Source organism: Passer domesticus, chromosome 18, assembly GCF_036417665.1.
Source record: "Passer domesticus isolate bPasDom1 chromosome 18, bPasDom1.hap1, whole genome shotgun sequence".
Taxonomy (NCBI): Eukaryota; Metazoa; Chordata; class Aves; order Passeriformes; family Passeridae; genus Passer; species Passer domesticus.
The window spans coordinates 12341356-12364585 of record NC_087491.1 but is presented as its reverse complement, the minus strand read 5'-3'; the positions used below and the strand labels follow the sequence as shown (position 1 = coordinate 12364585).

At 52.5% G+C, this 23230-nt stretch overlaps 2 protein-coding genes across 2 annotated transcripts in view; one reads left to right on the top strand and one right to left on the bottom strand.

The window, feature by feature from the left end:
* The window catches only part of SCAI (suppressor of cancer cell invasion), a 38857-nt gene extending 21874 nt beyond the window's left edge, over window positions 1-16983 (bottom strand). The window contains exons 1-5 of the mRNA XM_064394070.1: window positions 16870-16983; window positions 16301-16657; window positions 16070-16114; window positions 6361-6458; window positions 4645-4776 (exon numbers count right to left, since the gene is read on the bottom strand). Of these exons, the coding sequence (XP_064250140.1) occupies window positions 4645-4776; window positions 6361-6458; window positions 16070-16114; window positions 16301-16657; window positions 16870-16983 (746 nt within the window). The remainder of the gene's footprint in view (window positions 1-4644; window positions 4777-6360; window positions 6459-16069; window positions 16115-16300; window positions 16658-16869) is intronic.
* Window positions 16708-18575, top strand: RPL35 (ribosomal protein L35). The gene is made up of 4 exons (XM_064393891.1): window positions 16708-16984; window positions 17261-17397; window positions 17716-17797; window positions 18369-18575. Exons 1-4 carry the CDS (start codon window positions 16982-16984, stop codon window positions 18516-18518), a joined length of 372 nt encoding a protein of 123 aa, XP_064249961.1. The 5' UTR covers window positions 16708-16981; the 3' UTR covers window positions 18519-18575.
* Window positions 18576-23230: the final 4655 nt, after the last annotated feature.

Below are 23230 nucleotides of genomic sequence, written 5' to 3'. Positions count from 1 at the left end.
CCTAGCTCAGCTACTACAAGTAAAATGAATCCCTTACCAGCTACAGCTCTTACCAGCCTGGAAAAGCATTCCAGTACTTGGTGCTGATATTCCATGAAGATGCCAAGGAATCTGGGCAGGATTTTACAAAAAAAAAAATCCCTTCAAACTTGCAATGGGCTGCTCAAAATCTTGCAACGTATGTTGGTGTAGCAAGGGGTAAACAGGAATATAAATATGTGCTTCAGGGCACCAACATCTTCATTCAAATACAGCTTGATACAAACACATGCAAATTTAAAGCATTTTCTGCAAGGAACAATTCACCACCTTCACTCATTGTAATACATGTAAACATTTTAGCTAAACAAAAGAAGCTAAGGCACTGTCCAAATACACAACCAAGATACAGCACAGACTCTGACACAGCAAGAGGTAGTTTTAATTTAATTTAATTAGCACACTTACAAGATTCAATGGTAAAGTATATATAAAATACATATATAATTACAAAACAACATTGAAATGGGTAATTTTTAATTATATGAATCAAAGTTTCCTGGCACTAACTTATAAAATGCCTGAATTAACAAGTTGACTTGAGGAACCCTAACCCAGGAAAACACCCTTCACTCAAACACCAGTACCTGCACAAACTAAGAATTAGGCAGGTAGGGTTATGGTGCAGGCATGGGCTGATGATGCTCATGCACCTATCCCTCATCAGTGAGCTAATTAACACACCCACCTTCACCACAAGCCCAAACATTGTAACACAGCCTGAACAGCAAGGCCAGCTCGACTCACTGCGCTGCATTATGTGAGTGTGGAATGAGTGGTGCTCTCAGAAGCTCTGCCAGGGCAGTGCCCGTGTGCTTGGCACTGCTGTCTGCAGCCACTGCTGCCTGTCCACACGGATATTGCTCCTGCAGCCTGCCTGCCTAATTGCAGCTGGCATAGCTGCACAACACCACGGATTCCTCGGCTCCCCAGGGAACGGGAAGGATCTCCATGGAAACAGACAGTAGCACTTGTTCTTTTGATAGTATTCTGACATGGCTGTAATAAAACTTCATTTATGACAATACATTACTGTGGTTTCACTACAGCTTTCTGCAGACAAGAGCTGCCCTTCCTGCCATCCCTCCTCTGCTCTGTGCTGAACACCACACATGCTGCTGGCCATGCACCAAGAGACGTTGCCATGAGAAAACGGATGCATAAGGAAAGGAGGACATTTAGTGCAGCTTTTTTAACAGAACAGGGACGTGCATTATTTGGTGAGAAATAGCCCAAAAGAATCCCAAAGCCATGGCTGATTGCAGAGTGGGCTTTTAGCACAGCTGCTCCCACCAAAGGAGACAGGGAATACACGACCCAGAAGCAATTATACACCCAACTTGAGAGCTCAAGACCTGTGTTATGACAAGACTTTTTGCTGCTTCCAGATCTACAGAAGGACACAGAGCAGTGAGGAGAGACAAAGGCAGCAGGTTTTCCTGCGGGGTGTGCCCAGCCCAGGCTGCTGGCTCAGCACTGCTCTGGCTGAACACCACTACAGGAGGGAGAAAGGGGCAACCAAACGAATCCACAGGCAGAGGAGGGACTGGAGATTTGATTTAGGACAGTACAATAGCCTGCAACAACAAGTGGAAACCATTTCCAATTCCTTGGCTTTTAGAACATTCCAAATGGGATGTGAAGACACAAACTCTGATGCTCTAGAATGATGGGTTTCTCACACTGGGCACACAAGACTGGTTCTCCTGCTGCACTAGTGTGGCTGGTGGACAAATTTCACAGACAGTCCAGAATTTTATCCAATTCTTACTGCACTCTTTGTCTCCACAAAGACCAGCACTACTTACGTGCTCATAATTAATTCTCTGTCAGGAGTTCATTTCAGCCATGCTGCCAGATAATACTGGCTGAAACCCAGTTAAAGGTGCTGAGGTGTGCTTGGCCAGCACCACATGGAAGCTGTCACACAGGGACATTAAAGATGTTGACAAAGTCCCAGAGACTCAGCAGCACCCTTCAAAGAGGAAGGCTACAATAACTGTAAGTTTAACATTCAGAGCTTTAAAGACATTCACAGTTTTGACAGGTGATAAAAAGAGACAATTTCCTTTTATGTTCATGGGTTTGTAGTAGTTACAGGCTCCTGTTCCCAGAACCTGAGCAGCAGTGGAATGGAAATGCTGTGGCACAGAGCCAGAAGGTACCTCCTGAGCCTCCTTTTCTCCATGCTGAGACCCCCAGCTCCCACTGCTGCTCCTGGTGTTCCAGACCTGTTCCCATCCCTGGACAGCTCCAGCCCCTCAGTGTCTCTCTTGCCATGAGGGGCCCAGAACAGGACCAGTTGCCTCACCAGTGACCAGTACAAAGGGACAATCACTTCCCTAAAATACAGTTGCTGAAAGTCTTTTAATTCCTTGAAGTTTCAGGCTTCTTTGTGATACTGAACACATTTAAGCTCTTTTTAACATTTAAAAGAAAATAATACCAGTGACAATACACCATGACAAACTGCTTCCTTACAGCCTCCCTCTTCCCAGCCTTTTTCAAGAAAAAAGCAAGTGGGAGTGGGGAAAGGGGAGAAGAGAGCCATTGCAACATACTTCATTAGCAGTTTATTCTAACTTATAGCCCAGGGCAGAGACACAGGAAGGGCAGTCCCCTGGGTCATGCTAGCAGGCATGGCCACAGGAGATGCTGTCCCAGGAGCACAAAGTACACTTTCGAGCAGCAACCTTGGCAGACCATCATATGTTTTCCTCAAATGCTGTATTTGGCATCTGTATTGGGAAGAGAGGAAGGAAATGCTACTGAAACAAAGACGTGGCAGGCTGAGCCCTTGCAATTTTTGGCAGCAGCAACAGCTAAGCAGCTGCCAACACAGCTATAGGCTCAGCTCCCTGTAGCTGAAGTGCCCAGAGGAGGTTTTGGGGAGGAAATCATTGCTCTCCTCTCCCTCCCCCATCACTTCTTTTCTATGAAATGTGGTAGAGGCAAGAGAAGAACATAAAACACAGCAGCAAAGGCTGTCATCATCTTCAAAACAGAAGGTGTCAGGCATGAATCAAATGCATTTATTATGAAGCAACTGGACTAAGAATTGGGATGCTTGCCAAGACATTTCCAGGTGAACTCCCCAGAGAACAAGCACTAACAGATCAGATACCTGAGAATTATAATGTTGCTTTATCCTGTCATTATGCCCACGGGAATCACAGGTCTCAGAGGTGAAATGGTGGTCAAGTGTAAGAAGTAACTGTGCCAGGTTACAGTAAGGACAGAGGTTCTTGTTCTGCAATATTCCTATTTGCACACAGCAGAACTGGCTGCTTAATCCCATCTCTACTTTTATTTGCCATACTTCATCCAAAGGTATTCTCCATTTTCATTTAGCTGGACAAGAAGGTTTCTTTCTGGAAAAGTACCATGGATACACCAAGAAACTCCATCTCTCATCTCGAAATCTGATACAAGCACTCCCTCCCTGCATGGCAAAGGAGGCACAGAATGGCTGGAGGTTCTCTGCCACCTCTCTGATCTGAACTGGAGCAGCACACAGCCACACATGAACTGTGTGCATTTCAGGCCAAAATTTCAAGCAAAATCTACCAGAAAGCCAGTGTAACATCACATACAGTCCTGGAAATCCTGGTCTCAAGATCTCAGTCCTTTTGCTCTAATTTAGACTTCTTTCATGGGGGGTCAAACACAATCACCAAGAACTCCTTGTCTCTATTGCCCATTTGCCATTCAGATTTTGGAGCACAAAATGTTTGTTTTGGATTTGGTAATCAACTTCTAAAGCACATGAAAGGATTATCAATAGCAGGGGGGCGGAGGAATTAAAAGCATCTTTGCTAACCATCTGTGTTTGACTAACAGCAAGCTATAAGGGCCCAAACATACAGCATTACTCAGAGACCAGTAAGAGGCTGAACTGCCAACCAGATACAAGCTCAAACCCCTGTTACTTAAGAGACTCTACAGCAAAGCTTAGAAATAAAGCAGCTTTGGATACATGCTGTTTAACTCAGCATATATTGACATAAACAGGATATCCATATTACTGTCCAAACGTGTATTCCCCTGCAGACAAACCAGTTGGACTTTCCAGCTGTTGTTGCAGCTGCTTAGTAGATAAATGTAGATTTTACCTTTCTCCACAGTTCAGATTAAGCACTTGTTTCAGCAGACACATACAGGGTATGGTTTTGATGTTTCTGTTTGTCGCTTCCTGAATTTCCTCCCCAAAGATATTCCCTCTCCTCCTTTCCTCCCACCCAGAAAAATCCTCCTCATTCCTTTCTTTTTCCATGGAGACAGTAGTGCTTTGCATTTGCATGCTGTGGACTGCACACAGTCACACCTAATCCTTAACTGTGGCCCTCAAACACACCATTTCAGCAATAACCACATCAATTCAATGGGATTTCCAAATTCTATTTACTATTAACTGGAACCTCTGCTCCTACAAACATTCTTCCATACACGGTCCAAAAGTACCCATACAGAGGTGCATTATTCTCTCCTGAACAAACATCCTGGGTTTGGGTTTGAAATGTTCACTGTACAACTGACTTCAGCATCACATACTGCAGTGTGTGTTCCGAGGCTTTTCTGAAGGAATACTGTCAAAAATCCACTAACCTTAAGCCATTGAAGAGCTGCTTAGATTTATCCAATAAGTAGCAAAAGTCTGTCACCGTTTTTCTCTCTGCTTGAGGAATATCATCTTCAGCTCCCCCTGATGACATGGTTTCTTTTAGGGCAAGCTCAGTCCTATGAAGATAAAAACAGCCATATTACTCAAAAATCAACGGCTGCTATGAACTCATCCAGACTGGGATGCATGTTCAGCTCCATGGGGATGTAACACAGAGCATGCAGTTCTCCACAGGTTACTCTCCTCAAGACTCATTAAAAAAACAGCTGAGAATCAAGGCATGGGACCAATTACTGCACAATGCACTGGTTAACAGAGCAAAATTAAAAGTAACAGTGGTACAATAGTCACAAAATAAAATAACTCTGAGGACTGTCTTCACAAACACAAAACTGACAATGAAAGGACTGTAGCACAAACAGCACTTGGGTTTCACACTTGGACAAAGAAATCCTCTCCTTTGCAAAGGTATTTATCCTGCAGCTGTATTTAGAGACCAGCCTCAGTTCTCTTTACATTTCATTTTCTTCTGTAACTGCTGAAAACTGTAGCTCAATGGCTCCTATTGCTAAAAAAGGCAAATTTAGCCAGAATGCTAAAAAGTACTCTACCATCCTTCCACTCTGCATTCTCATGACTGTTTAATTCCATGGCTTGCACTGCCCACAAAGATACCTGCAGATCCGTTTTTATTCTTCATACAAGTAAAATGTTATATTATAGAATAATCACCTGAACAAAAAGCTAAGATATAATGTAGATAATTGTAGTATTGAGTAAGTAAGGGAATATGAAAGCTTACAGAGGCAGAGCAGCTTTTAAAAATCTTACTCCAAACATACAGAGATATCAAATTATCCTTTTGAGCATACAAAGATGAGCTACAGATTTTGCAGCAGAAACAGCAACAAAACATCTCTGGAAATGGCTGCTAGGTTCTTCAGCTCTGCCATGCTCAGGATTTTTGTGCAAAATAAACACACCTCTAACTGGGCACATGCACAGCTTCTACTTCCAGCAGCTTCTCCACCAGTTCTGGTGTGTTTCTGGTAAGCAACAGGTTTCCATTTGTGCAGCACCTCTGTTTGGATGCTATTTGCACAAACAATTGCCTACATGTCCCAGTCCAAGCCAGGAAATGGCAAAGCTCACTCTTTCCAGCCATCAGGAAGCACCCAGAAGCATCTTTCAGCAACTGTCACCAAAAAATCCTTCACAATAACTAAAGAGGCTTCAGAAATGCTTCCTGAACAAACACAGGAGAAACTGGCAGTTTCCACCCAGCTTTTTGGGGTAAGTTAGAGGGCCATCCTGCCAAGCAAGCAGTCTCATGATTCCCCAGTTTAGATGAGATGCAGCCCACATAGACTTGTTTTTATACAACTACGTGACAGCCCACCAGAGCACCAGAGCAAGGCCATGGGGGCACTGCACAAACCACTTGCTGAAGAGCTCCAGAAAAAGGTAAAAAGTGTCTCTGTATTGTCAGGTAACTGCAATATGGGTGCCAGCCTGGCAAGAAGGACTGTGAGCACCAGCCTGTGCCCAAAACCTCCCAACATTCACATTTACACAGCACAGAACAACACCAAGTACTTAGAGCACCAACATATGAGACTGGAGTGAACAGTGAGACCTAAAAAACACACGTCAGAAGCAGCCAGGGGGTGATGCAGGGATTTCAGGAGGAGGGACAATACCCCAGGTCCTGTGTGCTCCACAGCAAGGGTGACCCAAATCCTGCAGCGAGCCCGTAGGTTCTGCGCTCCACCGTGGCAGTCCAGGCACTCCAGAGCAGCTTCAGACACATTGGCAAAAATTGAGGAGCTTGCTTAAGTTACAAAGTATGTTTCATACAACCTAGATATCAGTCTTTTAATTTCATGGCAGTGAACTTTATTTTACATCACCCTTAAGTTATACTACCCAACAAGCCCAACCACTGCCAACAACTGTGTCAGCCCGGGCACAGGCAAATAAAACCAGCTAGGCTTTGGGTTGTTTTTTAAAACCAAATACTTATCACATGCAAGGAGTTCACCAGACTCACTGTGAAGAGGCCATTTATGCAATCAATAAAAAATACACAAGAAAATCCATAGTCTGACAATGTGAAAGGTATTGGAAAGCTGGAAAAATATGTGAAGCTGGCTTTTCCAGCTGACAGAGAAGGAAAATAAAATTAGTTATTTCATGCACTGGTTTTGGCTTATCATGCTCTGGAGGGGGTGGTATTTGGTGCTGTACAAAGGAAAAGCTACTATCAGGAGCAGCTCGGGAGAGGAGGAGGTGCTCCTGCACTAAGGACTGTGTTGTAATGCAGCAGCAGTACAGACAGGAGGGAGAATTATTATTAGAACAGCAAGTGGGCACAGTAAAGGGAGGAATACAGCTCCTGACATGGCCCTTTCCTAAGGGACTGCTCAGCTCCAAATGAACAATGTAAATAAAAAGCAACCAGGAGCACATCCACAACGGGGACCTTTGACACTAGAAGTTATCACATGGAGCCCTGCTCGTCTGCAGACAGACAGTTTTCCCAGTTTTGACAGCCCAACTACACTAGGAATATCACCTACTTAATTTCTTGTTCTCTGATGTTTTTTGCTTTCTTTCATGCAAAAGAAACTGTTGGGCTGTTTTGCATGACAATTTTTCTTAAGTAACACATTAAAAAAATGCTCTCCAGAGTCTGCAGAAGCAGACACTGAAACACTGGTTTAAAAGACTGTTAGAATAAGTCAGAAAATGGTGGCTTCCAGCAGACCTTATTATTCTCTCAAAGATCTTGCCAACTCCTCAGGCCATACAAGGCAGAAAACCCATGCTCGCCAAGCCCCACACTCGGTGTGCCAGGTTCTTCCCTACAAGCTCTCAGAACACACAATTCCAGGTTTGCTTTATGCAATACATTACTGGATTTGACAAATTCATCCCATTGCAGCACGCAGGGCAGCAGAGCTTCACAGGCACCCCAGAGGATGGCAGCTGAAGCTGGAGCTGAAGGGCAGCAGGAGGAGGGATATAGGACAGGGACAGAGGTTTCACCGTGCTGGCCAGTATTTTTAAAGTCAGATGTCACTTACATCACACACGTCTCCACTTCCCTGCGGTTTGCTGTCTTTTGGCTAAGGTTTTCCAGGCTTAGCTGGAAGGGAAAAAGAGTGCTGAAGTTAATGGTATGCACTCCCCACTGGCCCTGCCCTGGGATTCAGGCCTGCAAAGCGAGGCAGGCTTTGTGAGCCGTGAGGGAATGCTCTGGTCAGGGAAATCAAGCTGACAATGCAAGTCCAGCACGGATATGTTCAATAAGTGCATTACATCCTCTTGGATTTGCTACATAGCCAGGATCACTGTGAGCTGCCTGCTGGAAGGGGAGGGTCACACTCCCCACACAGCAAACCCCACACAGTGAAGGTGCAGCCTTGGGGTAAGCTGAGGGCACAGCAGGATGTCAGGGGTCTGTCAGCTCATCTGTGAGCACAGGTAGAACCAGGAGCAGTGTCCTGGATGTAGCACCTTGACCTCCTGACAGAGCACATGTACAACTCAACAGCCTTTTTTAGGCCATCGCTTCTTCTCCGTTATAGAACCTTGACTGGTTTTCAAATGCTTCCCACTCCCTGCTTAGAGGGACAAGTAGTAACCAAAAACCAAAAGCAAACACTCTTTGTTCATCTATCCTGTTGATACAGGATTTTCCCTAACTAAGATGTTCCTAGAACTGCTCTCTACAGAAACCAATGGTGGAAAACACATTCCAGTCTATCAGGATTTTAAAGCTGTCAAACCTTGAGTCAGCGACCAGCTCTCTTTCCACTTTTCATCCTGACACATCTCCCACAGCATCACTGCCAAAAGGGGAGGTGACACAAAGCCAGACGCCCAGCTGGTATCTATTTCTTATCTGCAAATTACCAACACAGATAAAACTAACCTCCTGATTGTCCATACACAAAGCCTGGAACCATCATGTCTCAAAACTCTGTCAAAACCCAGCCAATCTTACCTTCACCAAGCAGGATGCCTACCTTGGCTCCCTATTTGCCTGTCCTTTTCTTCTGCAGGCTGGCACACTCATGTCTCATGTTTTCTTTCAATGCTATACTGCACGTTTTGGGAAAACCATCTGTGTGTTTCCATGTGATCTGCTCAGAGTGCTAGTCCTGACAGAGCCTCAGACAACACAAAATGCATTAGAAACCAAATTCATTCCTCTTGCCAGAATACCTAACTCTCCATCAAGAGCCACTGCCCTGAAGTTCCCAAGACACCACTCGGTTCTGCCCAAAAAACGCTGAAATAAATAATTAGCAATTCCCCCAGACAGGCACTGAAAACCTCACAGCCTGCTGGAGTCAGGAATCCAGAGGGAATGGCAATGAGCAGTTATACATCAAACCATTTCTTCACAAAATGTAGGCGGGGGGAAAGATTTCTTTACGATTCCAAGGTTTTTAGTAAAATTTGGAAGCAAGCACAGACATTCCTCACCCCAACCACTGCTCACCTCAGGGCACGTCTGCACTGCAGTGGCTGCAGCTCTTGCAGACACATCCAGCTCCTATTCCAGCAGCAGTTGGATGCTGCAGGAGGCATCTGGGAGCAGGCTGAGCCCACACCTGAGCTCCTGGCACGGCTCAGTCCCCGGGGACAGCAGTGCCCAGGGCCAGCTCAGGGAGCAAGCCCAGCGTTTGTGTGCCAGCTCTGCTCAGGGCTCTGTGGACGTGCACGTGGAAAAGGACACAGCCTGGGCTTTGGGGACACTTTTGTCTCAATGCCACAAGGATAAGCAACTTGAGCTTAAGGAACAGAAACAAGCAGCTGTTGTACTGAACTGATAATGTTGGTTAAATCAGGTCCTCTCTGCCTGGATGTTTGTTTACTTCAAAGGGCACTAAGGAGAAATGAATTACTGACTTCATATACAAATTACAGCGTGGCTGACAAAATCACCTGCAAATGTAACTAGGTCTAGCAACTACCTCCTACTGGAAATTCTCCAAGAAACTGGTTTTCCTACTAAAGTACACATTTTTAGAGCTAACTCGCAAAAATACTGCTACCTCTAAAGATTAGGCAAGACGAAGTCATTTAAATAAAATAATAAAAAGACACAAACTCCAGTGAGCCTGTGTATGAACACACCCACACTCCTGTGCACGAGCAGTCAGGGCCAGCAGCTGCTCCTACAGGGACAGGGAGCCTGGTCCCACATCGACCTGGATTGATCCTTCCCTTTGCATCCCAATAAATCCAGCTCTCCCCAGCACAGGGCAAGCTGCCACTGCCCTGGGGCTCCACTCATTCTGAGGGGCTGGCCAGATGCTTCCTACAACACAACAACTTTCTTCTGTCTGTCCTTCCCTTTAATAAATGCACTAAACACATTACTTCAACTTCTTTTGAATTTTGTGAAAACTACTCACTAGATAATCTTCAGGACCTCTCCCCCTAGAACAACAACAGTTACATCAGAAAAGGGACTGAAAAGCTGCTTGGAGAAGAAGAAAAAAGAGGAAGCCTGACCGTGCAATTGCATTCCTAAAAAAGGGAAAGGAGCAGGCAGAGGATAAATAAGAAAACAAGATAAACCCACGCAGGCACATTCCCCAGCTGCACTCTGCTGTGGCCAGTGGAAGTGGCAGAGAGCAGGCACTCAGTTACACAAGCGCTGTTATACAAGTTACACAAATTCTATTACTGCAAACTGAAAGTTTACTACCCTCACATGAATGCATAATTCCTTCCTCAGAACATCAGAGGATGAGAAGATCTGCAAACAGCCTCACAAGGAGAGCTCAGAGTTAAGGGGAGCTGCCACCTCTGCATTACCTGGGAAATCTCATCAGGAACAGTTGCATGACTTCCTGTAGGAAAATAGGCAACACTACAAATTCAACTCCATTCTGAGTCAAATGAGGCGAAAATACAACATGCAATGTCAATCCCATTATTTTAACTTCAAGTGCTTCACCTGTAGAATCAGGCTTTTTTGTATGTTTCAGACGTATTTAAAAATCCTTTTATTGCTCAGAAGCACACCTGTCTGTATGCAGAACTGCAGTTTGGCATCCTTCCTCTCAGAAACACGCGGAGGTGCTCATTAACATCATGCCATGGAAACCGTGTAGTCCCTTCCTGCCTCCTCCACTGAGATCATGGAAGCCACACCTCAGCAGCAGACTCCTCTGAACTCACCCTGGGCGGACTCACTTTGAACACAAGAGACATGATCTCACCATGGGATGCACGTGGCCTTCAGGCGCCTTCGGAACACAAAACTTTCGCTTCTCTTCTTTATGTTTCTGCCACTGACAATTTGTTCCAGCTTTGTCTGCTCTGCGCCCTCTGTGATCCCTCTTTCACTGCAGTTCACGACCTTTTGTATATAGGATGAACAAAGGGCACAGGCTAAAAATGTCATCACAGTTGGGCCTCTGCTCTTCCACTGACTTCACTGGTTTGCTATTAAAAACAGGCTCAAGCTCAAAGTCAGACCAAAGAAGAATTTCTGGGTCATCAGAGTCTAGGAATCTCCAGAAGATGGTGCAGAAGCAATGTGGAAGAGGACATAAGTGTTTCTTTTCATCAAATTCAAATCATGAATCTGTCGTGGTGCCTGCATACCACCTACATGGTACTTAGCAGTCATTTGCTTTGTATGAAAGAGCAAGAGAAAAAAAACCCATCAGGCTGGCCCACTCTTGGCAGGGGTGGGAGGGTAGAAGGGAGACAGAAAAACACCATCAGCTGTGGCAGTGAGCTGTGTGTATTTACATTTCGCAGGCTGAACTATTTAGTGGTTTATTTACACACAATGTTCTTGGAGCAGCTAAAATGCCAGTTGTGTTTTATCTCGATTTTGTGGCAACGCGCATAAGCCACAGAATCATAGGAAGAGTCTGCAAATGGGAGACGAACCTCCTACATCTGGAAAAGCACATGAGCCACTGTGAGAAAGGAGAGAGATTTTGGGAGCACAGGCACAACAAGGGCTGAAAGGCATTGGTTATGACAAGACACCAAAATACAACGCAGGGACTCGAAAGCAGCGACCCAGTCGCAATGCAACAGCTCGTGCTGCAGGGACTGCACATGCCAGGGTAACCCTCAGAGCCAGCCCGCGGCACGGCACAGCAGCCTCGGGTCCCTCCGGCTGCCCCTCCATGTTAGAGTGAGGAGGGAATTGCAGTCAGCTCCATTTTATGCACATTTGATGGCAAGACGCCAACACAACTGTTGACTGAGCCAAATCTGGGCCCCCTTGAACTAAGCCATCACCTAAAGCAGGGTGGAAAAGCACATGCCTCTCGCCTTCCCAGCAGCCAAGTTCCTGAAAAGCATCCCAGTTACAACAAAGATTTTTCCTTCTTTCCTCTGACAACAACTGATGTTTTAACTCTTTTATGCACACTCATTAATTTGAAATGAAACAGCTAACAGGAGCTGCGTTGTACAGCAGTGGGGTGGAGAGGCTTCCTCCCAGCGAGCCAAATGATTTACTGGCTGGCCCAAATGGCAGCTGAGGCCAGCGCCCGATCCGGAGGGCAGCTATCGTCACACTCTGCAGCCTGCTCCCATCCTCGCCAAGGTGCCAGTGGCTGCCTTCCAACTGGAACCGTATTCCAACAAAAGGGAGTGCAGGACAAGCTTGGGAAAGCTTTCTGATCCCTTCGGTTCACTTCTTCCCTCCAAGCCAGTGTCTGGTGGGAGCTGCCAGCACGCTGGGGAATTGCATGGAGAGCACTGCCACTCTGGGAATTCACCTCCCTGAGCAGGTACTGCTCCTGAGCCGTGCCTCTGCCTCACAGCAGAGAAATCCCTCTGCTGCCTTCTGCTTTAATTATATTTCAAAACCTCAGCTTCCAGTCTGTGTTCCATTATATTAATAGCAATAATTAAAAATACTTCAAACAACAAGTCCTCTAAACCTGCAGTTCCATCCAGGCTTTCTGGCACCACACACTTCCTTTCCTGACTGCCATCCTCAGGGAGCCAGATTGATGGTTGCTCTGCTCCATCCCTGCAGCAGGGCTGTGCTGCGTTCTCTCAGCACATGTAAGCTGCAAGGTAATATTTGTGTTGGCAACTTCCTTACATACTTTACAGAACCAGACCTCCATTTGACCCTCAGTGCAGCTCCCACACACAACTTGGTCCACTCCTTATGAACCATCTCCTCTTGCTGTAACACATGCTCCATACCATACCTCTGTTTCCAGCCTGTTTAAAAATTACCTATCTTGAACAGAGCTTTTGTGCTTCAACTGTGCACCTTAGCTATAAAAGCCAAGCCTCAGAACACTCTTATGCAAGAACACCAAACAAAATTATTATAAAATCTGCATATACAGGTCTTGGTTGTTCTTCTCCCAAGATTGCTCCAACTGAAGCAGTCATTTTTATGAAAAAATGAGAACTGTGTAAAGTTCTGTGCAAAAAGACATCAATATCCAGGTTTTATGGTCAGAATCCAATAGCTGTACTGTTCTTTAGGGGACTAGTGGGGGTGTTGGAGGTTTTTGTTTAATATCAGCTCCATTGCAGCTCTTCAGGCAGTAACACCAGAACAGACTTTCACACCAGAGATCTCCCCTCCTTACCCAAAGCACACCAAGCAGAATAAAAGATAAGCCAACAAAGTAACGTGTCCAGATAACCCAATGAATTCCCATTGCCCATCTGTGCCGCAGCACACATCAGCAGCAGCTCCATTTAACGCCAAGAGAGCCAAACCAGAATGAAAGCAGTGCAAGAAGAGGGGAGATGCCAGTGGCACAGGGCGGCGAGGCAGCTGCAGCGCGAGCAGGGCACCGTGCAGAGCATCATGTGACAGAGCAGCAGCCGCGGGGAGCTGCAGCTCCCACCGCCCCAAAGCCTGCCCTGCACCACCACCCGCTCCCCACGCACGGCCACTCGGGCCAGAAGCTTCTCGACGTTTTGAATCGCTGCGCTGCGTTTGTACGACTTCCCTCCACAAAATCAAACAGGGACACAGGAATCATTAACAATGAGCTGCATGTTCCTCCTGCAGGAATGCACTTCCAGCATCTTTATCACTTGTAGATCGACTTTCTCCAAAGAGCACAGAACACGGTATCATTCTTACACACAGAGCAAAGCCCAACTAGACATCATTGTGATAAAATATTCCCTGGTTTGGAAGGGACACGGACTGCCAACCGAATGTTGATAGTGTACTGTAGCTACATTTCAAGACAGAACAATGATCGCATTCTCCTCTGTAGAACAACAAAATATTCCCTCTCTCCATATAGTTTCTGTGAATGGATTTTCTATTTCCTCCACTGAAGGACCTGGCCACCACATTGGTGACTGTCTGTATTGCTCTGGCAGCCCAGGATGACGGGAGAATAACGCTCTCTGCTCATGCTGAAGTGACTCACTCTTTCATTTAACATACATCGTGGTCCAATTCATCCAAACATCTTGAATGAGACTGTATTAATCTGATCTGAAAATGAAGCCTCTTTTTTCTACACATACGATCCCCAGCAGGGCGCCTGGCTCCCAAAGTGCCTCCTCCACCACGCCAGGGACAGCACAACCACCTCACCACGGGGTCAGGCGGGGTGAGGAGACCCCAGGCAGGAACTGCACCTGCAGATCCCACAGCAAGACCCACATCAGGATGATTTTCTACGATTTGCAAAGCCTGCTACCACCAGAGCAGTCCTGCTGCCCGCAGGAGCGGAGGGAAGCACACACATTCTGGGAATCTCACTCACATTTTAGTCTTCATATGGTCCCACAGCGCTGCTTTGCATTAGCTGGACAAGATGCCATAAATTACAGGTTGTGTTTGGATAGCTCGTGCAAAATCCAGATTTTTTTTTATATTAAAGGGTCCATTTTGCAGGTTGGAGGACTAGAAATGCTTGGCCCAGACAGAGCTAAAGCACAGAAGGCTGGAGTCTGGTTATTAAATGACAGCTGTGGAACTCAGACACTGGTGAAAACAGGTCCTGTTCTGTGGTGGGAGATTAGATCTAGCGCTGAAAACCTGCAGTCTTGATTCTGAATGTTTTAACAGGTAATGAATATTTTTATAAGGCAAGAAATTTGAGGGGATGACACAACATAACAACCATCCAGCTTCTGTCCCCAAGGGCATCTCATGTCACCCATTGTCCAAGACACCTCTCTGTACAAAACCAAATAAAAATTGGTGACAAGGGAACCGCTGCGACGGAAGTTCAAAAGCACAACAAACCCATGACGATGCCACCAAACCGGCAGCTTGGGTACCCAGCACTGCACAGACTGCTCCCGTAAAATCCTGCAGCGTTCCACCCCAGCGGGCTGGTCCGCTGGTGCCGAACGCCGCTACCTGTCAGCGGCTGCTGCACACCGAGAGCCCGGGCTGCTGCACACCGAGAGCCCGGGCTGCTCCACACCGAGAGCCCGGGCCGCTCCACACCGAGAGCCCGGGCTGCTGCACACCGAGAGCCCGGGCTGCTGCACACCGAGAGCCCGGGCTGCTGCACACCGACAGCCCGGGCTGCTCCACACCGAGAGCCCGGGCTGCTGCACACCGAGAGCCCGGGCTGCTGCACACCGAGAGCCCGGGCTGCTGCACACCGAGAACCGCGGCCGCTCCACACCGAGAGCCCGGGCTGCTGCACACCGAGAGCCTGGGCCGCTCCACACCGAGAACCGCGGCCGCTCCACACCGAGAACCGCGGCCGCTCCACACCGAGAGCCCGGGCTGCTGCACACCGAGAGCCCGGGCTGCTCCACACCGAGAGCCTCGGCCGCTCCACACCGACAGCCCGGGCTGCTGCACACCGAGAGCCCGGGCTGCTCCACACCGAGAGCCTGGACTGCTGCACACCGAGAACCGCGGCCGCTCCACACCGAGAGCCCGGGCTGCTCCACACCGAGAGCCCGGGCTGCTCCACACCGAGAGCCTGGACTGCTGTACACCGAGAGCCGCGGCCGCTCCACACCGAGAGCCCGGGCTGCTCCACACCGAGAACCGCGGCCGCTCCACACCGAGAACCGCGGCCGCTCCACACCGAGAGCCTGGACTGCTGCACACCGAGAGCCTGGACTGCTGCACACCGAGAGCCGCGGCCGCTCCACACCGACACTCTCGGCCGCTCCACACCGAGAGCCTCGCCCGCCGCGGGCGGGAAGGCAGCGCGAGCAACGGAGAAGTTCATAAGGAGGGGGTCGCTGCCAGCCCAGGCCTAAGCGTTAGACGTGTCACATCGTGCTCCTCGCCTCCGTTAGCGGCAAAGACAGCGGCGAGCACGGCGCCGTGCCGCCACCGCCGGGCCGCGGCAGCTGCCGCCCGCGCCGCCCCTCACCGCGGCACCGGGCACGGACCCGCCGCGCCGCCGGGGGATGCTCCGGGGCCCCCGCCCGCACCTGCCGCCTTACCTGGGCTCCCACGCGCGGCGGGGCTCCTCCGCCGGGCCCGGAGCTCTGCGGGGGCGAGACCGCGGTGAGGGGCGCGCCGCCGCCGGGCCTGCCCCGAGGCGCCCGCAGCCGCCGCCGCTCCCGCCCGCCCCCGCCGCCGCCCCGCCCGCGTCCGCCCGCGCCGCCGCTCCGCCCCCCGCACCTGGAGGCCGGGCCGGAGCGGGGCAGGCGCTGCCGGGCGGTCCCGCTCACCGTCCGCACCCGCCGGTCCCGAGCACGGTCCCGGTCCGGGCGCGGCCGCAGCGCCGCCGAGGTTCGGGGAGCGCGGCTGCCGCCTCGCGCCGGTCCGCGCCGGCCAGCCCCGCCCCCGTGCGCTCCTATTGGCCGCGCGCCCAGACTAACGGCGAGAAGGCGCTCTGATTGGCTGCGCCGGCCGTCAATCGAGAGGCTCCGCCCCGCCGCGCGCTGCCGGTGAGGCGCGGCGGCTGCTTGGATACGGCGGCGGCGCCGCGGGGAGCGAGACCAGCCCGTCTGTCTGTCTGTCCGTCCGTCCGTCCCGCGCGGCCGCCTGCGCACACGGCCCTGCCCCTGCTCCGCGGTGCCGCTCCCGCCCCACCCGCCATCACGTCCCCATCACTGCCGGTGTAAGAGTGCCGCACCTCGGCCAGCGCGAGAACACCGGCTGCGCCCTGCCCGGGCTCCGGCGGCGGACAGAGAGCGGGGGCGGCCGCCGCAGCGGCGAGCGGCTCCCGCGGGGCTGCGGCCCCAGCGCCCGGGGCCGGCCGAGCCGCCCGCCCTGCCTGTCAGCGCCGCGGCCGCACCACCCGCGGGGGGCGCGGCTCCTCCCCCGCCCAGCGCGCCTTGGTACGGTCCTTCCGCAGCACCGCCCCTCTCCCTGCGCCGCTTCCGCCTTTCCGCCCCGCGCCGCCCGCCATGGTGAGAGAGCTGGGCCGCGCGCCGGGAATCCGCCGGCATCGCGGGGGAACGGCACCGGGATCCGCCGGCATCCAGGGGGAATGGCACGGGGATCCGCCGGCATCCCGCGGGAGCGGCACCCGGGGATCCGCACCCGGGGATCCGCCGGCATCCCGCGGGAACGGCACCCGGGGATCCCCCCCGGGCCCGCATCTCGGCGCCGCGGGGGCTGAGGGTGGGCGGGATGCGGGCCCGGGGCTCGGGCGGGGGCACTGACGGCCTGTCCGCCGATCGCAGGCCAAGATCAAGGCCCGAGACCTGCGCGGGAAGAAGAAGGAGGAGCTGCTGAAGCAGCTGGAGGACCTGAAGGTGGAGCTGTCGCAGCTGCGCGTGGCCAAAGTGACCGGCGGGGCCGCGTCCAAGCTGTCCAAGATGTGAGTGGGGCCGGGCAGCGGGGCAGGGCCGGGGAGCGGAGCAGGGCCGGCGGGCCCCGCGTGTGCCGTGCCCGGGGGCTGCGGTCGCAGGCTGTGCTGGCGGTGCGCGGTGAAAACAAACCCGAAAACCCGCTGGAAGAGCGGCACGGCTCGGCAGGCCCGCGGGCCGGGGAGTGCCGCTGCTCGGAGCCGCTGAGGCGGGCGCTGCCGGCGCTGGCTGTAGCGGGGTGCAGTGTGAGGGGTCCGGGGCACACGGGCTCCGTACCCCGGGTCGGTCCCTGCAGGCTGTGCTCACACCCCTCTCTTTCCCACCCGCAGCCGCGTGGTGCGCAAATCCATTGCCAGAGTGTTGACTGTCATCAACCAGACCCAGAAGGAGAACTTGAGGAAGTTCTACAAGGTAAGGACAGCCCTTTTCCTTTACACTCTTGCCATTCACAGTGACTAAGTTCGTGGGAAGGATTGCTACTTAAAAGCTTAAAACTCAATGAAAAACTAATTTATGTTCAGTTTAAAGTTCTCTGCTCATGGTTGCTTTTTAGCTTTTTTTTTATTAGTGCAAGAGTTCTGCAAGCTTGGTGTGAGTCTGCTTTTGCAGGAGCATCCCTTCTGTGGGGTGGGGTGGACTCGCTGGGATGCAGAAGTGGGTTTGCAGAAATGCAGATACTCTTACTTTCAATTTATTCATCTCGCAGGTGACCAAGAATTCTTTAATTCTATATGGTTCTGTAATTATTAGAATATCACTTCCTGGAGTTTGAATTAGATCATATTGGGTGGGGAAAAAATACTGTTTCAAGAGATGCTGGATAAGTGGGGCTTGTAAGATTCGGCCTTACTTAAACCTGAGTGAGAGCTGCTACAGAAGTCCCAATCCACTGGTGTGGGGAGGAGTCTCCTGAGCTCTGCAGTGATAGTCCCAGGGAAAGGGGCTGGGGCAGGAGCTCAGCTGCTGGTGTCTTTGCAAACAGGGCAAGAAGTACAAGCCCCTGGACCTGCGGCCCAAGAAGACGCGGGCCATGCGGCGCAGGCTCAACAAGCACGAGGAGAACCTCAAGACCAAGAAGCAGCAGAGGAAGGAGCGATTGTACCCGGCCAGGAAATTCGCCATCAAGGCATAGCCCTGAGCCAGCTGCACCAGGGCTGGCCTGGCTCATTAAATGCAGTTTGGATTGAAAGTGTCACTGCTGGTTTCTTTGGGGGTGGTGGGTAAAGAGCCCAAAAACCCATCAGCTTCATGGAGGGAAATGGGAGGGTTCACACCAAGTGTTAGAACTGCAACTGCTAATGGAGATACGGACCTGGCAGTTTATTTTCCTCTGAGGAACAGGCAGTGGGTGGGTACAGGTCTGTGAGGCTGGTTCGTCCAAACCTGCAAGAAGTATTTGACAGTTTAAAATTTTATCTTGTGCCAGTGTTGAAGGGTTACTAGAAAGAAGTTAATTAGTTGAGGGATTTTATGGGGCATCATGGAAACTTGTCAGCACTGGGTTCAGATCCCTGGGCCGCTCCCAAGAGCCCCCTGGGGCAGGGGATGGTGTCAGACCAGGTGTTCTCGGTGTGGGTGTGGGTGCTGCTGAGGGCAGGAGAGCTCAGGGTGTGAAAAAGGTCTGAGCTCCCAGGGCATCCCTGGCCTCACAATTCCACACTTCTTTATACCTGCAAAGCACAGCACGGGTTAAATGGTTTGTCTTTGTCCCCCATGGAGTACTTTGGGACTCAGGGATGGAGCTGCAGTTCCAAAAGCCTTTTTTGGTCCTGATTGTGAGGAAGAGTTCCACAGTGCTGCTGGAGCGTGAGGGCTGCAGCACTCATGGTTTCTATTAGTGCAGCCAATGCACTCGAACATAAAAAACTCCCTATCCATTAGGGAGTTCCTAGATTGGATCCAGATTCTGTTTAGGAAAACGATCTTAATTCTGCTCCCTCAATTAAGGATTCTTAAGCCTCCAGCTAGTTTTATCCAGGGAGGCCTAGTCCCGTGCAGTGCAGAGAATTTCCCCTACATGGCGGCATTGCGAGGGGTGGCTGTGCTGTGATGTCACCTGGGCTGTGTGTGGCTTTGTCCCGTTTGGAGCAGGGTGGATGGGACGTGCCTGGCAGCGAGAGGAGCCGGGCTGGCACAGTGCTGGGCCAGGCGAGCTGCGTGTGGGAACGGCTCCTGGGCTGGGCTCTGCTCCCAGGCAGGGTCACAGGGCTGTGTGTCTGTCTGGGTGTCCTGCTGGGGCTGGCAGAGCTGCTCCAGGGGAGCAGGAGCACCCCCGTGAGGATCCCAGATCTGCTCACTCCCATCCCAGGAGCCTGGTGCCAGAGAGGCAGGGGCAGGCTGGGGCAGGTGGCTGCTGCCAGATCCTGCCTGGCTGCCTTTGGGCTGCTCTTTGGAGAGCTGTGTGCCCTGTGCTGCTCCAGCATTGTGGCTGAGGGGAGCCTGGCAGCTCTGCCAGCCTTCCTGACAACAGCAAAGCAAACACGGCCTGAACTCTGCACTGCAGAGATGGTGACAATGTCAGGGTGGCTCCAGGTGGCACCTTCCACCCCAACCACAGGAGCAGCTGCACTGCTGAGAGAGGATCTGCTGTCTCAAGGATCCAATAATCAGTACAGATCATTGCCATGCCAGTCAAGAGGGTGGGAAACACAAAAACAGGGAAAACCCCAACTGAGCAGGCACTGAACATCAGGAGCCATCCCCATGCTGAAGTGGGAGGCAGTACTGGAGAACAGCTCAGGCTTCAGGTTGTGCACAGCCCACAGCAGCCATTTGAGGAGTGAGCATGTTTCTGGCAGTGCACTAAATCCTGGGGCTGAATTACTCCATCCACCCACAGCTCTGTGACAGAACCAACCAGTCTGGCCCTTCCTTCAGAACTGCCCTGTCCTGTCACAGGAGACATCCTGCAGACAAGCAGCCCTTTAAGTGACCAGGAACAACAGAGTGATTGAGAGGACACAGAGGTGAAGTGATGAGCTTCCTTCAGGGCACAGGTGGAGAACACTTGTTCCTGCCATGAGAGCAAGGCAGAGCCTGTCCTGGCTGGGGTCTCTGGTGGTCTGTGCTGGTTCTCTCTTTAGGAGCCAGCCCCAGAGAGTGCCCATGCTGCCCCAGTGGCCCCTGTCCCCCTCTGCTGCCTGGCTGTGGGTCAGTGTGGGACCCTGCCCTGCTGCAGCGCTGACCCCCACAGCTGCAGACACCAGCCCTGGCTTTACACTGGCGTTTGCAGAGCTCAGAGCTCGGAAACTCAAACTGTTTATTTGCTCCTTGTAACTGAAGATGTCCCTCAGCACTGCAGAGGTTTCCTGGGAAAAGACGTTCCTCAACAAATAAATAATTTCCCGGGTGGGGATGAGGACGGAGGAGCAGCTGCTGGCTGGCTGCAGGGCACGGCCCAGGGCTGGTGCTGCTGCAGAGGGAGCCCTGGCCCCGAGCCCTGGAACGCTCCCAACAGGACCAGATGTTTCTGCCCAGCACAGCGGGACCGGCCCGGGGCGGATGGTGTCAGTGGGAGCTGGCAGCACCCACTCCTGGACCCATTCTGCATCTGGGGGCTGGGGGAGGAGGGGCTGCAGGGGCAGAGGCAGATGTGAGCTGTGTAATCAGAGTCCTTCAGGATGGAAAACACCCTCATGATTGAGTCCAACTGTAAACCAAATATTGCTGAGGAAAGCCGAGGACCCACCTCCCTTGGCTGGTGTTTGCTGCAATGGACACAGTCCCCAGGTCTCCTAACGCTCCTGGCATTGCTCCTGTCACTGCTCCTGTCACCTCCTCCTTCAGGACAGTCCTTGGCTGCTGCCCTGAGCGCTGCCACAGGGCTGACCCTGCTTTCTGCTCACAGTGGGACATGGAGGGACATGCCAAGTGCAGGGAGCTCGGGAGCGACCACCTGGGCACTCCCAGTGCCCCCGGCTGTGCCATGCCCAGCACGTGGATGCTGGAAGGGCTGGCCCTGCGTGCGAGCAGCGCGTCTGGTGCATCTGTGACCCCCAGCCCCAGGCTGTGAGGCCTGGCAGGGAATGCCGCGTCCTGCTGGCCTCGCAGATGGCCTAGGTCTGCCCAGGGCAGCCGCCCGCGCCCGGCCCTGAATGCCCGTTTTGTTGGCAGCCTGGGGGAGGACTTGCCCCGCGCTGCCCTGGTCCTGCTGCTCCATGAATGCGGGCAGTGTGTGCACACAGCGCCGCAGGGCTCAGCTCCCGCCGGCCGGGGGCAAAGGTGGCCCTGGGGCTGCCAGGGCTGGGGGCTGCTGGCTCCCAGCCAGCCTGGCTGTGTGTCCTGAGGCAGATGGAGAAGGGCCCTGCATCAGGCTGAGCAGAGCCCGCCATGAGAGCCCCCGTGCCGTGCCATGCCGTGCCATGGGAGCTGCCAGGGAAGGTGTGTCTGCAGGTGTACCCTGCCAGCCCGAGGGGCTGCCACGGCGAGGCCAGGGTGCTGTGAGCTGGTGGTGTAAGCCTGGGAAAGATTTCTGTTTCCACTGGTGAGTGAGTCAGCGGCGGCACCGCCAAGGCCCGGGCTCCCCTCCCTTCCCTCCGGCCCCCGCCCGCTGCCCAGCCCTTTCCCACAGCTGCTCGGGGTCGTCAGCCTTGGCACCTGTGTCCCCACGTCACACCACATCCCCGCGCCGCCCTGCGCTCCTGGAGACTGACCAGAGGCCCTGGTGGCACCAGCGTTCTCCCACCAAACCTGTCCCAGCATGGGCAGCAAATGGGTGAGGCACAGGATGAGGGCTGTGGCACTGAGCCTTCTGCTCCCCGGGATGCCCTGGGGGTGCTGGCACGGCTGGGCACCGTGTCCCGAGCAGAGCCCTCTGCCAAGCCCCTGCTCCTGCAGCCTGGCAGTGCCCAGAGAGCTGAGCTGCAGGGGATCCAGGCGGAGGCAGCTCCTGGGGTGGAACTAGGACTGAGGTTTGGTGCGCCCTCAGTGGGTGCCAACAGACTGCAGCCACGGGCAAGCTCTGGCCGGGATGTCACCTGCCCTCTGCACACCCTGCCCACCCAAAGAGCGGCCACCCCCAGCTCAGCTCAGCCCCGAGACAGCGCAGCACTGGGCTGGCACCCTGGGGAGAGCAGGACGCCAGCCTGGGCAGCGGGGCCAGGAAGGAGGCAAAACCACCACAAACAAACCAGCCCGGCCAGTAACTGAGAAGGGAGGTGGGATCAGGGCTCACTGCCCGGCTGCACCGAGGACAGGAGGAGATTTTGGGCACCAGAGCCACCTGCCCAGATGGCCTCAGCTGCCCTTCCCCAGGCGCCACGTCGCTGTCACGGGGGCTTCGAGCACCACAGCCCCCCAACATCCCTGCTCAAGCTTCATTTGCTGCTTGCTGCTGAACAGAGAGATTTTAATCTTTTAATCACGTTATGAGCCGAGGTGGTGCCGGCCACGCACAGGAGGAATGTCTGGAAGTCAGCAGCGGGAGCCCATCCTGCCCCCACCCACGTGTGCCCACTGGGTCCTGCTTGGGGACTCCTGTCCTCCCCAGCCTGGCTTGTCCTGCGGCTCAACTGGGCCCAGGGGCAGAACGTGGCACCAGAGAGCAGGACCAGCCATCGGGGACCCGTGCCAGAACAAGGATCAGCTCACAAAGGGCTGCTGGGCCTGGAACTCCCCTCCACAGCCCAAAGGACCCCACACAACTCCCACCATTGGGGTTTCATTCCTTCCTGCCCTGTTTTCTGACCGAGGGGAGCACAGGGGTGTCCGTAGCCCAGCCCAGCACAGCGTGGAGCCACGGCAGCCCCTGCGGAAGAACAACAAAGCCCTGGAATTAGAGATGTGCTGGGAGTTTACTTTACCACTAAAAAATGTCAGAAATCCGTATTGTTTGTACAGGGATTT

Bases quoted from the DNA above. Each gene is read 5' to 3' on its own strand.
- RPL35 (XM_064393891.1), top strand. The intron at 17,398-17,715 runs GTGAGTGGGGCC...TCCCACCCGCAG, and splicing joins GCGTCCAAGCTGTCCAAGAT to CCGCGTGGTGCGCAAATCCA. The intron at 17,798-18,368 runs GTAAGGACAGCC...CTTTGCAAACAG, and splicing joins ACTTGAGGAAGTTCTACAAG to GGCAAGAAGTACAAGCCCCT.